This window comes from Apium graveolens, unplaced genomic scaffold, assembly GCF_009905375.1.
Source record: "Apium graveolens cultivar Ventura unplaced genomic scaffold, ASM990537v1 ctg7540, whole genome shotgun sequence".
NCBI lineage: Eukaryota > Viridiplantae > Streptophyta > Magnoliopsida > Apiales > Apiaceae > Apium > Apium graveolens.
In genome coordinates, this window is record NW_027420408.1 from 4,168 (window position 1) to 16,946 (window position 12,779).

General features: G+C 42.3%; 1 protein-coding gene across 3 annotated transcripts; it reads left to right on the top strand.

Moving 5' to 3' along the window:
• Window positions 1-4,768: 4,768 nt before the first annotated feature.
• On the top strand, window positions 4,769-6,955 carry LOC141704189 (uncharacterized). Of its 3 annotated transcripts, none has more exons than XM_074507490.1 (3): window positions 4,769-5,714; window positions 5,794-6,176; window positions 6,258-6,955. In XM_074507490.1, exons 1-3 carry the CDS (start codon window positions 4,904-4,906, stop codon window positions 6,804-6,806), a joined length of 1,743 nt encoding a protein of 580 aa, XP_074363591.1. In that variant the 5' UTR covers window positions 4,769-4,903; the 3' UTR covers window positions 6,807-6,955. The 3 variants fall into 3 exon arrangements, with proteins under 3 accessions (XP_074363591.1, XP_074363592.1, XP_074363593.1); XM_074507491.1 differs by having other exon boundaries at window positions 4,769-5,639; XM_074507492.1 differs by having other exon boundaries at window positions 4,769-4,958.
• The last annotated feature ends 5,824 nt before the right edge of the window (window positions 6,956-12,779 follow it).

Here is a 12,779-nt window from a genome sequence, read left to right on the forward strand (position 1 = left end):
TGGAAGGAATTGCATTGGTTATAATTGGACATATTTTTGTACTAGAAGTTTGGGTCATTTTAGGTGAGTTTTAGCAAGGCCTTGGTAGGCATGAGTTCAAGAGAGATGGGAATTGGTTCATACTTGAGTCCAGTATCTTTAGATTGCATAAAAACGTGCATTTGGTTAGGCACACACACAAACCCGGGAGCAACTCAGAACAGTGCAGATTTGAGAAAGCTTAACTTTTGGTTGATTATTATCATGTCATAGGTTAGGCCTTCATGGGGACTTGGTCTAAATAGATATAATGAAGTCTTATGAAGCTTAAAAATTCATTAAAACCATTATTTGAACTAGAAAAATGAGTTTTAAGTTGGTAAAAACAAGGCAGTTTGGAAATCAGGGTAGACAGTTTTGTGTCAACTTCCACTCGAGGCCTAGGGAGGTCTGAGTGAGGCCTTTGAGTCATTCTAACTTTGAGAGTCAGTTCATAGTCTTAATAAATCTGAGAGTTGGTTTGGAGTGAAGGCCCAAGGTGGAGATACCTTATTTCCACCAAAGTACCCGAGAGTCACCATTAGAGTTGCCTTTGGGGACATTAGAAAAGTGCATTGCATTTGTGTGTATTTTAAGTGAGGCCTTGATGTCAAAACAATTGATAAAGTTGGATTAAGGTCATAATAATTCATAGGAGTCAGAATATAGCAAAGCCCAAGGTAGGAAATTTATATTTTTTTCCAAGCCACACAATTGGTGCCAAGGTATGCATTGCTAAGTAGGGTGCATTGCATTTGTAAGTCTTGTGAGGTGAGGCACAAGTGTGCCTTACTAACTCTAGGTTGTGTTGAGGTATATAAAGGAGGATTAGTAGTAATAGTCTTGAAAATTATTTGTTAAATGGATAATTGCTTGGGTGATTAGGATCTAAGTGTATTATTGCCATGCCATTCCTTACTATGTGTTATGTGGATTATGTGAAGCATATATTACTTGAAACTAATTGTGTTTTAAATATATATATATATATGTGTGTATATATATATAGTATACACAAAAGGGTAGTTAGCAAGAGTTGTGACGAGGATACTATTTATTATAGGTTCAAGTAGGAGGCCAGGAAGGAGCCCTTAGACAATTCCATTCAAGTACTCAGTAAGCGTAGTCCAGGCAAGTGAACTCTCAACTTGCTTCAATAATTCTGTTTCTTGTGATTGATTACCCTGTGAATGTATAACTACAGTTTCAATAATTCCTCAGTATATCAAGTGAAACCTAAACCCTCATACGTTAGATTCATTTCCTTTGGAAACCCAAATACTGATATCATCCTCTCATTTGAACTTTGTCAATATCAACCCTTGTTATCTTGTCCTTGATCAAAAACCCTTTTAAATTAAAATTTAAAGGAATTGAATGATATGTTTTGATAAGACTGAGGCGCCAGTCATTGTTATAGTTTTAAAACCTCAGTAGCGGGGAGCCTTATGGTTTTATATGGCCAATGTATGTCCAGGATCCTCAAAGGTTGTGAATCACTTGTTATGTGGTTCAGAGCTTTGATGTGGGCTGATCACCCTTCATTGCTCATAGCGCTGTGTGATTTCAATTCCTTTCACTTATTAAAATCTTGAACTTTTACTTGAGATTTCATATTGTTGATTTACCTCATGTTATTGTTTTATTGAGCATATGATGAACTGTTATACCCTATAATTCACTTGTTGAGCGTTTTGCTCATTAATATTGTTATTGGTGTTATGCCTTCAGTGAAACCCGAAGATGGTTCGTTTCAAGCAAACCGCGTGTAAGACTTCTGGAGACTCGGGGTATGCCTACCGTCAGATGTTGGAGCAGGTAGGGAACTAGTAGTTCCCTAATGGTTGTAAACCTTGGGTTTAAAATTTAGTAGTAATTTGGCTTAAGATGTTTTTGGTCTATAATAATTAAGATGTTAGATGTTGTTCAAACTCATTCCTGTTGATTCGGGGATTGTGGTTAAGGGTTGTAGCCTTAATAATCTATCTTTTGTAGTACTTTACTGTTTAATCTATATTATGCATATTTATGCTAGTTAGTATTCTACGTTCGTCACAGGTTGGTATCAGAGCTACAGGTTTGAGTCACTGAACAACATAGGATAAATGAATATAAGATGGGAATTTAGAGAATAGGATGAACTTAGATCATTTGGGTTTTGGGGCGTTAGAATCTATAGGTTTTTTGACCCTTTTATTTAGAACCACATATATATATAACTGTTGTCAGGCATCATCCTCATCGACTCTCAGATTCCCTTCTACCGTACCATTCTCCCTTTACGAGCAGATGGTAATTATGGTTGATCGACTGGAAGGCGAGAACGCGAATCTTTGGCGTAGGGTTGACCAGTTGTACTGTGAGAACTTTGATGACGAGCCCAACCAACCCCGAATGATAGCCAGACTTGAGGAGATCATCCAGATGGCTGAGGACCGATTGGCATTGATGATTCCACACCGCGAGAGAGAGAGAGAGAGAGAGAGTTAGATCGCTCTTACCGCCATTGCTGACAAGCTCCGCCGAGTGATTAGGCCATCTCCGTTGTTATGGATTAAAACTACTATATATTATTGCTGTATTTAATACTAAGGAACGTGAGCTCCAAGGCTCGATTTGACTGCTCTTGTGTTTCGTGACTCAATCTGCCTTAACAAGATGCCTACGTACCTTGCTGATTGCCAAGGATCAAGTCAAAAAACGTAGTTCTGATTTGTGGGGTGAGGCCCCTTATATAGATGCGGGAGTCCTTGAATTGGACTTGGTATAGGAGGCTTGGTGGATAAGCCTCTGAATTAGGATAGACTTAGGAGTCCTAGGAAGTAGGAAGTTGATTCCTTATCCTTTCAGGTCCCCTTGAGGCTAATCTCTAAGGATTTATATCCTCATCGGGACTCTTTTCAACATCTGATTTCTCCCTTATTAATTAATTACGAAATTAATTAATAATCAGGGCTTTTTGGGCCTCTTTATTCCACCAGGCCTAATCTGGTCCGTCAGACTTAACCTTTCTGGTCTGAATATTATACATCTTATTATTATTGGGCCTAGCAGCCCATTAATTATAAAATCAGGACTTATTTATCCCTATCATTTGCCCCCCAACTTTTGGGAAACATTGATTAGGTTTCGCAGAAGTTAAATCTATTCGTTCCCTTACAGGGTTTCGTTTTTGCGTAAAGTGTGGAGCGACCTACACATTTACAACGAATCTTCCTTTTATTCAGAAATTATCTTAATTTCCAGGAATTTTTCCCTAATTTTCTGGGATTTTCCCTAATTTTCTGGATTTTTCCCTTAATTTCTGGGATTTATCCTTAATTTCCGGATTTTTCCTTTATATTCTGGGATTTATCCTTAATTTTCTGGATTTTTTCCTTAATTTTCTGAAAATATTACCATTTTCAGAAATTATTAAGGAATTTCCTTAATTTCTGGATTTTTCCCTAATTTCTGGGATTTATCCTTAATTTTCTGGATTTTTCCTTAATTTTCTGAAATATTACCATTTTTCAGAAATTATTTAAGGAATTTCCTTAATTTCTGGATTTTTCCCTAATTTCTGGGATTTATCCTTAATTTTCTGGATTTTTCCTTAATTTTCTGAAAATATTACCATTTTTCAGAAATTATTTAAGGAATTTCCTTAATTTTCCAGGATTTTTTCTTCTTTTTTTTTTTTCTCTCCCTTTTTTCTTTTTTTTTTTTTTTTTTTTTTTTTTTTTTTAATACAATTTTCGACCAGGAATCCATTCGACCAGGATCCTGGTCGAATTAACCTTCAGTATGCCTTGGTCGATTGAATTTCGAGCAGGTTGGGTTCGAGCAAGATTCCTGGTCGAATTTCGGCCAGGATTTTTTCCTATATATTTTTTATTTTTTTTTTTTTTTTTTTTTTTTTCTTTTTTTTTTTTTATTTCGAATAGGATTTTTCGACCAGGAATTTTCGGTTAAGATTTTCGGTCAAGATCCCCATTTTTTGACCGAATTAACCACCATCTCTTGCCTTGGTCGAAGCTATTTCGGGCAGGTAGTATTCGACCAGGATTTTACCTTGATTCCTGGTCGACAGTGTCAGGAAATATTCTGGTCGAACCAGTAAAAATTTTTTTTTTTTTTTTTTTTTTTTTTTTTTTCGAATAGGATTTCTTCCCTTTCGGTCAAGATTCTTACTTTCTGACCGAATTAACCTTCCTTCTAAGCCCTGGTCGAAGGATTTTCGAGCAGGAACATTTTGACCAGGATTTTTCTGTGTTTTCTCTTCGAAAGGTTCAAGAATACATATATATTTTTTGTATATCCTTGGATTCTCAATTCTGGGCTAAGACTTGGGCCCATTTTAACTGGGCCTATTCTCTAATTTGGCCTACCCTTTTTCCTGGGCTACAATAGAAAAAACCTTGGCCCATTTTCCTTGGTCCAACTAGTTTTTTGCAATTGGCCCATTGCTTTAACTGGGCTCCCTTCCCACTTCTTTTTTCTTAAACATCATTTGGGCCTCAACATGGCTTGATTTTTCTAAAATTAGGCCCTTTTCTGAGATGGGCTTTCATTTTCTAAGCCCAAATTCCAAATCCTTCTAGGGTTTTTCTGGATTCTTCCAGATTCTTCAAAAACTTTAATTTTCCTCTGATTTTTGCTAGAACTTCCTGGATTATTCCAGAACCTTCTAAGTTTTGGGCCCAAATGGGCTTTTTTAAGGCCCATTATCCTTCTTCCTTGGCTATATAAAGGTGGGGTGAGAGTTTTATTTCTTCACACCTCTCATTTCATTTTACAACTTCTCCTCATCCCTCCTCCAACTTTCTAGCCTTTCCTTTCTCAAATCCCTCCTTTAGTTTTCCAACCTCTCCTTCAGGCTTTTTCTAGCTTTCTAATCTTTCTAATGGCTGACAAGAATTCTGAGAGGGCGGCCAAAATTGCCTCGGCTTCAAAACGAGGTAAGGATATCGAGATCCGCTCTTCATATATGTCTTTAATTGATATGATTAATACTAGGGGGGATGAATATCCCTCCACTGCACATCTCGACTCTTTTAATCACTGTAATACTTGGCATAACATAGATTTCAATAAACTAAATGCTCGTTATAACGTCCCTCCCCCCTTTAGACTAGTTCCAGTCTCTGGTGGTGACCGTACTTGCCACTGGAGGCCCGATACTCTTTTCATCTACACCGACGCCCTTAACGCTGGGCTTAGGTTCCCTTTCCATCCTTTTATCCCTCATCTTTTGGCCGACTTACAAATCAACCCATGTCAGCTTCCTCCAAACGCCTGGAGGAATATTCTATGTTTTATGGTTTGTTGTCTTAGGGAGGGCTTTCCTCTTTCGGTAGCCGTTTTTAGGAAAGTCTTCCAATGTTACAATAGTTCTTCTAATATTTGTGGCTGGGTTTATGTCAAACAAAGGCCCAAAAGCAAACATATCTTTAATAGCGCCTCTATTCCTGATAATAATCCAAATTGGAGGAATAGTTTCGTTGGGTTACGTTGGGAGAATGGCGACTGGGGCACGCTCTTTCGATCTTCCTTTGGGAAGGTCAGTGATGGTAGCCTCAAATCCATTCACTTAACTCCTGAAGAAACTATTATTTATAATGGCCTTACTCAGGATGATGGTACGACCACCAGCTGGACTCTCTTAGAGGAGTTTTCCCTAATTCATGTGGGACTATCCTCTGTTTCTCAACAGGGTATTTTTCTTCCCTTCTCAATTTTACTTCATTTCATGCGTTATTAACTTCACTTATTTTGTCCTTTGTTTTGTTTCAGCTGCTAAGGAGATTAACGAGGACAACGTTCCTTTGGTTGAGGAGACAGCTAGGATGAAGAAAGCTCGGCTCGCAGGCCTAGACACCCGGGGAAAGGCGACAGAGCCTATCTTCTTGAGAAAGCACAAGGAGCCTATGGGGGAGGCTTCAACTGAAGGAGCTGAGGGCCATAATGCTCCTATCACTGCTGCTGCCCCTGCTGCTGCTGCTACAGGCGCCTTTCAGCCTCTCTGGGGATTCCGCCGAGGGGATACCGTGGTTGGTTCCACGAAGCATGCTTGGGATTGGTCCTACCATAGCGTGACCCCAAAGGACTTTACTGATGTGGTGGCCACCCCTGACCTTGAGAGGATTAAGCTCATGGGAGCCCAATCTCTGGCTTCGGTATGCCTTCTCTTTTTTAAACTTATTTCTCGTTCTTGTAGCACTTTCTTGCCTTATACTTTGTTAATTGTTTTGTTTCAGTCTAACGCCTACTTTCAAGGCGCTGTGAGGCAAGCCGAATCATGGAAGCGGGCTTCTGATAAGGCCGATAATGCCCTCAGGAGGCAGCAGAAGAAGTATGCTACCCTGGAGAAGAAGCTCAAGCGCAAGGAGGAAGAACTCGGAGAGTCTAACGCCGAGCTGGTGGTACTTCGGGCGGAGAAGGATAAAGCTATAGACAATTATCTGGACTCGGAGGAGTTTGCCCAATCCATGAGGATTAGGGATGATTCAGTCTTTCCCGAGTTTTTTAGGACTGGTTGGGACACGGCCCTTGGGACCGTGAACGAGGCTTGTCCTGATATTAACCCGGCGGACTACATCTGCCCTGACGATGAGGCTTTGCTACAGAGGTTTCGTACCCGAGTAGTTGTCTCGGATCATGTTCCTCAGGATCCACTTCTTCCTCCTCCCGAGTCTTTTTCCAGACCTGCTGAGGATGACAGCTCTTCCTCCTCCGAGACAACGGAGACATCTAGCGAGAGCGGAGAAGACGATGATATGGACGCCGAGGGCACCTCAGCTCCTTAGAGCTTTTTCAGCCCTGCGTGGCTTTTTTATTTTCGAGACTTTATTTATCAAACTTTTGTAACATCTATCAGATCTATCTCATTTATCACCTTTTATGCTTTGCATCCATGCATTTGATTTTTATTTGTTAGGCCACAATCATACTTTGAAGAACTTATGAATTTCATAAAATTGTCTGGGATTCGTCCCTTACACAAGTCTTAATAAATTTCGTAATAAAACTAAAACATATAAATCCTAAGCAAGCAAAGCTTCAAGGTGCTTTTCAACCTACTCGCCATCCTGACGAGTGAGAATCGTACTTCGACCATCTTACACGTAGTAAACCTTCAGGTTTTGTGCGTGCCAGGTTCTCGGGACTTCAAAACCATCCATAGTCTCCAGCTTGTAGGTTCCTCTACCCTGAACGCTCTTGACTCTATACGGCCCTTCCCAATTTGGGGCAAGCTTTCCTTTCTGTCCGACACCAGAAGCCTCTATTTTTCTCAAGACTAGGTCACCTTGTTTGAAAAACCTCTCTTTAACCCTTAGGTTGTAGTAGAATGAAGCCTTTTTCTGATATTCTACTATCTTTGCGTGTGCTTTATCTCGTACTTCATCGATTAAATCCAGGGCTAACTTCTGCCCTTCCTCATTTTCTTTTTCATCAAAAGCCTGAATCCTTGGAGAAGAATGTGATATCTCCACGGGAACTACTGCTTCCGCCCCATATGCCAACATGAAAGGAGTTGCATCTGTCGTGACTCTACAGGTAGTCCTATAAGCCCATAATATGGGAAGTATCTCATCTACCCAATTATTTCTCGACTTTTCGATCCTCTTCTTTAGTCCATCCAGGATTATCCGATTTGCTACTTCCGCTTGCCCATTGGCTTGCGGGTGAGCCACAGAGGTGAATCGTAACTCAATTTCATTTTCTTCACAATACTTCTTGAATTCCTCATTGTTGAATTGCGTTCCATTGTCAGTGACGAGGATACGGGGAATTCCATATCGGCACATGATGTTTTCCCACAGGAATTGTGCAACCTGCTTAGTTGTGATTTTGGCCAAAGGTTTGGCTTCGATCCACTTGGTGAAATAATCAATGGCTACAATCAGAAACTTCCTTTGTGCTGTGGCCATAGGAAAAGGCCCTAGAATATCCATCCCCCACATAGCAAAGGGAATAGGTGAGTTGATAGAGGTCAGCATCTCGGGGGGTTGTCTGGCGACTGGTGCATGCTTCTGACAACGATCACACTTCTTTACATATTCTTTGGCATCAGCCATCATTTCTGGCCAATAGAAGCCTAAACGAGTTATCTTATGAGCCAAGGCCCTGCCCCCCAAGTGTTGCCCACAAATGCCTTCATGCACTTCCTCAAGAGCCAAGCGTGCCTCATCCGGCCTGAGACACCTCAAGTAAGGAACCACGAAAGATCTCTTATACAGAATCCCATCTATCAAGGAGTACCTTAGTGCTCGAACAGTTAACTTTCGTGCTTCAGTTGCATCGCTTGGCAACCATCCGGTTTGAATGTGAGCCTTAATGGGATCGATCCATGACGTCCCCAGGCCTATGGGAGCCACAAGCTTAACATCTATGCTTCGCGTCTTTAAAACACGAAAGTATACACTCCCTGAACTTTCTTCTATCTCAGATGAAGCAAACTTTGATAGCGCGTCTGCCTTAACATTTTCTTCCCTTGGAATGTGCTCAACATGACATTCATTAAATTGGGTCATCACAGCCCTTACTAGGCGGACATATTTAGCCATTGTATCATCCCTTGCCTCAAATTCTCCCTTTACTTGGGATATGATCAGCTTTGAGTCTCCACGGACCTTTAAGTTTTTGACTCTAAGTGTCCCAGCTAGACCAAGGCCTGCTATCAGGGCTTCATACTCTGCCTCATTGTTTGTGGTTGGGAAGTCTAGCTTCATGGCATACTCAATTAAGAATCCATCAGGGCTTTGCAAAACCAACCCTGCTCCACTGGAATTTGTTTTTGATGCTCCATCAAAATAGAGAACCCAATATTCTTTCTCCTTGTCCCCATTGTCGACTCCCTTGTCTTGAGGTGTGGTATCTTCCTGCCCCCCGACTTCTTGGTTGGGTATGGTACATTCCACCACGAAGTCAGCTAGTGCCTGGGCTTTTATGGCTATACGTGGCTTATACTTGAGATCGAACTCTCCCAACTCTATTGCCCACTTAATTAGTCTCCCACTTGCCTTGGGACTGTGAATGATATTTCTCAGTGGCTGATTTGTTAGCACCTCAATCTGGTGAGCCTGAAAATAAGGACGCAGCTTTCTCGAAGCCATTACCAAGGCTAGAGCGAATTTCTCAATAGTTGAATAATTCAACTCAGCACCATGCAAGATTTTGCTGACATAGTATACGGGTTTCTGGACTTTCAGTTCCTCCTTAACCAACACCGCGCTCAAGGCGCTTTCTGAAACAGCCAAGTACAAGAATAAAACTTCACTCAGAACTGGCTTGGCCAATAACGGGGCCTGGCCCATATACTTCTTTAACTCTTCAAATGCCTTCTGATTTTCCTCACTCCATACAAAGTCTTTAATGTTATTTAATGACTTGAAGAATGACAAGCACTTGTCTCCTGACTTGGAGATGAATCGTCCTAGCGCAGCAACCCTTCCTGTGAGTTTCTGAACATCCTTGACAGTTTTTGGGGGTTCCATGTCCAGGATTGCCTTTATTTTATCGGGGTTAGCCTCAATTCCCCTCTTTGAGACCATCAATCCCAAGAATTTTCCAGATCCTACTCCGAAAGCACACTTCGTGGGATTCAACATCATCTTGTGGTACCTCAGGACCTCAAAAGCTTCCCTCAAATGGGTTATATGATCAGTCTTTACTAGACTCTTGACTAGCATGTCATCAACATAGACTTCCATAGTCTTCCCAATAAGATCTTTAAAAATTTTATTCACCAACCTTTGATAGGTGGCTCCTGCATTCTTGAGACCAAACGCCATAACAAGATAACAATAAACACCAAAGTCAGTGATAAATGATACCTTTGGAATGTCATCCTTATGCATTTTGATCTGGTTGTATCCGCTAAATCCATCCATGAAACTCAGCATCTCATGTCCAGCGGTGGCATCAATCAAAGTATCAATTCTAGGCAGCGGAAAACAGTCTTTGGGACATGCATCATTCAGATCGGTGAAGTCTATACACATCCTCCACTTTCCATTAGCCTTCTTCACCATTACAGGGTTTGCTAACCACTCCGGAAATTGAATCTCCTCAATGAAACCAGCCTCTAAGAGCTTTTCCACTTCCTGCTTTATAGCCTCTTGTCTTTCCGGGGCAAAATTTCTTTTCTTTTGTTTTACTGTCTTCCGGCTTGGATCCACGTTTAACTTGTGGGTAATTAACCCCGGGTCTATGCCTGGCATATCAGCTGCTGACCATGCAAACACATCACTATTTTCTTGCAAAAATTTCACTAACTTCCCTCTAAGGGGCTCCTCTAATGTAGCTCCAATAAAAGTCATCCTCTCAGGATTCTTGGGATCTAAAGGAACCGAATCCAATTCTTCTGCTGGCCTTCCTCTATTCTCATCATTTTCTCGAACATCCATATCTTCAATAGGAAGAACCTGCCCCCCGACTCCATCTGCCCTCAAAGAGGCCACATAACAGCTTCTAGCCATTTTTTGATCTCCCCTCTCTTCTCCAATCCCGTTTCGGGTGGGAAACTTCATGACTGAATGGTAGGAAGAGGGGACTGCCTTGAAGGCATGTATCCCTGTTCTCCCCATGATAGCATTATAAGTTGAACTAGCCTTTACCACCACAAAATCCAGCATCTGCGTTGCTTGCCTTGGCTCCGTACCTATGGTGGTTGGTAATTTAATTATCCCTTCCACAGGACATTCTACTCCAGCAAATCCATATATCGGCATGTCGGTTGGTGTCAACTGGGAGTCGTTATACCCCATCCTTAGAAAGGTGTCGTGGAGCAAGATATCCACAGAAGCACCATTATCCACAAGGACCCTCTTAACCGGGCTATTTCCTATTATCGGCGTTATGACCAGCGGGTCGTCATGGGGAAACTTCACACCCTCTAGGTCAGAATCATCAAAAGCCAATGTTACTTCTGTCCTGGCCCTCTTCGGGGCTTCTCCAACAATATGCATAACCTCTCTAGTATATGCCTTTCTGGAATTTTTGGACAATCCAGCAGCAGTTGGACCTCCAAAGATCGTGTTTATCACAGGCCCTCGAGGTCTCGGCCCTCCATAAATGGTGTTTATAACTGGTCCTCTAGGTTGGGGATTCCGCCCCTGATCATCTTGGTCCCTCCTACGATCTTCAAAGTTCTTCCTTCCATTATTGTTTCTGTCTCCTCCATCTCCAGTATACTTGTTCAGCCTTCCTTTTCGAATCAAAAACTCAATTTCATCTTTCAACTGCCTACACTCATCGGTGTCATGACCAACATCTTTGTGAAACCTGCAATACTTGCCCTTATCTAGCTTGGCGGGATCAGCCTTCAAGGGCTTAGGCCAGCGAATATCTCTGTCTTTCTCAATCTCCATCAAAATCTGACTTCTGGGGGCATTCAGCTTAGCGTATTCAGTGAACTTTTGCCCAGGTCCTCCCTTCTTGGGGGTTGAATCAGGGTTTTGTTCAGTTCTAGGATACTTATCCTTAGCGATGTACTCCAAATCAGTTTTTCGTTTCTTGCCTCCAGTGGGCTCATTACTTACTACGGTCTTCCTCATACTCTCTTCAACCTTGATATACTTCCCTGCCCTCTCTTGGAGCTGCAACATGCTCTCAGGGGGTCGTTTGGCCAAAGACATCTTGAAAAACTCATCCCTAGTTCCTTGTTGCAGCGCTATCATGGCTACCTTATCATCAAGGTCTGGGACTTTTAAAGCCTCCTTTGTAAAACGATTTAGGTAATCTCTTAAGGATTCTTTAGCTCCCTGCACAAGACTCATAAGAGATGCTGAACTTTTCTCATGGACTCTTCCACTGATGAATTGCTTAATAAAAGCCTGACTTAATTCTCTGAACGATCCAATAGAGTTTGGGGGCAGGCGACTGTACCATCTTTGAGCCATACCCGACAGGGTTTGAGGGAAGGCCCGACACTTTATAGCATCATTCACGGGTTGCAGCAGCAGTGCATTAGAGAATGTCCTAACATGATTAGCGGGGTCTCCCGTGCCATCATAGGCTTTGATAGTGGGCATCTTAAATTTTCTTGAGATATGGGCATTCATTATCTCTTCTGTGAAGGGTGGAGTTGGATCATCAGGATCCCCAAGGGGAAGGAGATTGCTTGGATCAGTTCTTGGGACAGCAGCCCTTCTTCTTACCGGACCATCCAGGTCTATGATAGGAGGAGGATTTCTCCCCCTAGGAGGTATGTGGGGTCTGGTGGCTTGGTAAGCCTCCAAATCACGCCTCAGCCTTTGGATTTCAGCCTCATGAGCCCTGATCTTTTCCTGCACTTCTTGGGGATTCGCCCCTGGGGTGCTTTGGGGGCGTTGCCTTCCATCGGCCATTGGCTCTTTTCCAGGACGCCTCCTTCTCGGGGCCACTTCATCATCCGAAGATTCGGAGTCTCTCTCAGTGTATGGACCAGAAAATTCCCGATCCTCAGGGATAGGATCCAAACCTCGTATATAGGGGGGCGACCGCCCTCGTGCTTCGCTTCGCCCAGCATATCCACTTCCTCCAACCTCAGGGTGAAGGGGCATCCCATAAGGGGGGTTAGTAGTAACAATAGTTGAGTATTCATACCCGACGGGTCGAGAATTCACAGGTATATGTATTTGTTGAACTTGAGGATTCGTACCTTGAACAGTCGGGGGAGTTGTCCCTTGTGGCTGAGGATGAGTTGCCCCTGTCTGGGCTTCCCCCTGAGTAGATGCATAAGTTGAATGGGGAGGAACCTCCACGGTTGATGAAATCACCTGGGTTGTCCCTGATGG

Excerpts from the sequence above, each read along its gene's own strand:
- LOC141704189 (XM_074507490.1), top strand. The coding sequence starts at position 4,904 with ATGGCTGACAAGAATTCTGAGAGGGCGGCCAAAATTGCCTCGGCTTCA. Across the intron at positions 5,715-5,793 it reads ATCCTCTGTTTCTCAACAGG|CTGCTAAGGAGATTAACGAG; the intron begins GTATTTTTCTTC and ends GTTTTGTTTCAG. Across the intron at positions 6,177-6,257 it reads GAGCCCAATCTCTGGCTTCG|TCTAACGCCTACTTTCAAGG; the intron begins GTATGCCTTCTC and ends GTTTTGTTTCAG.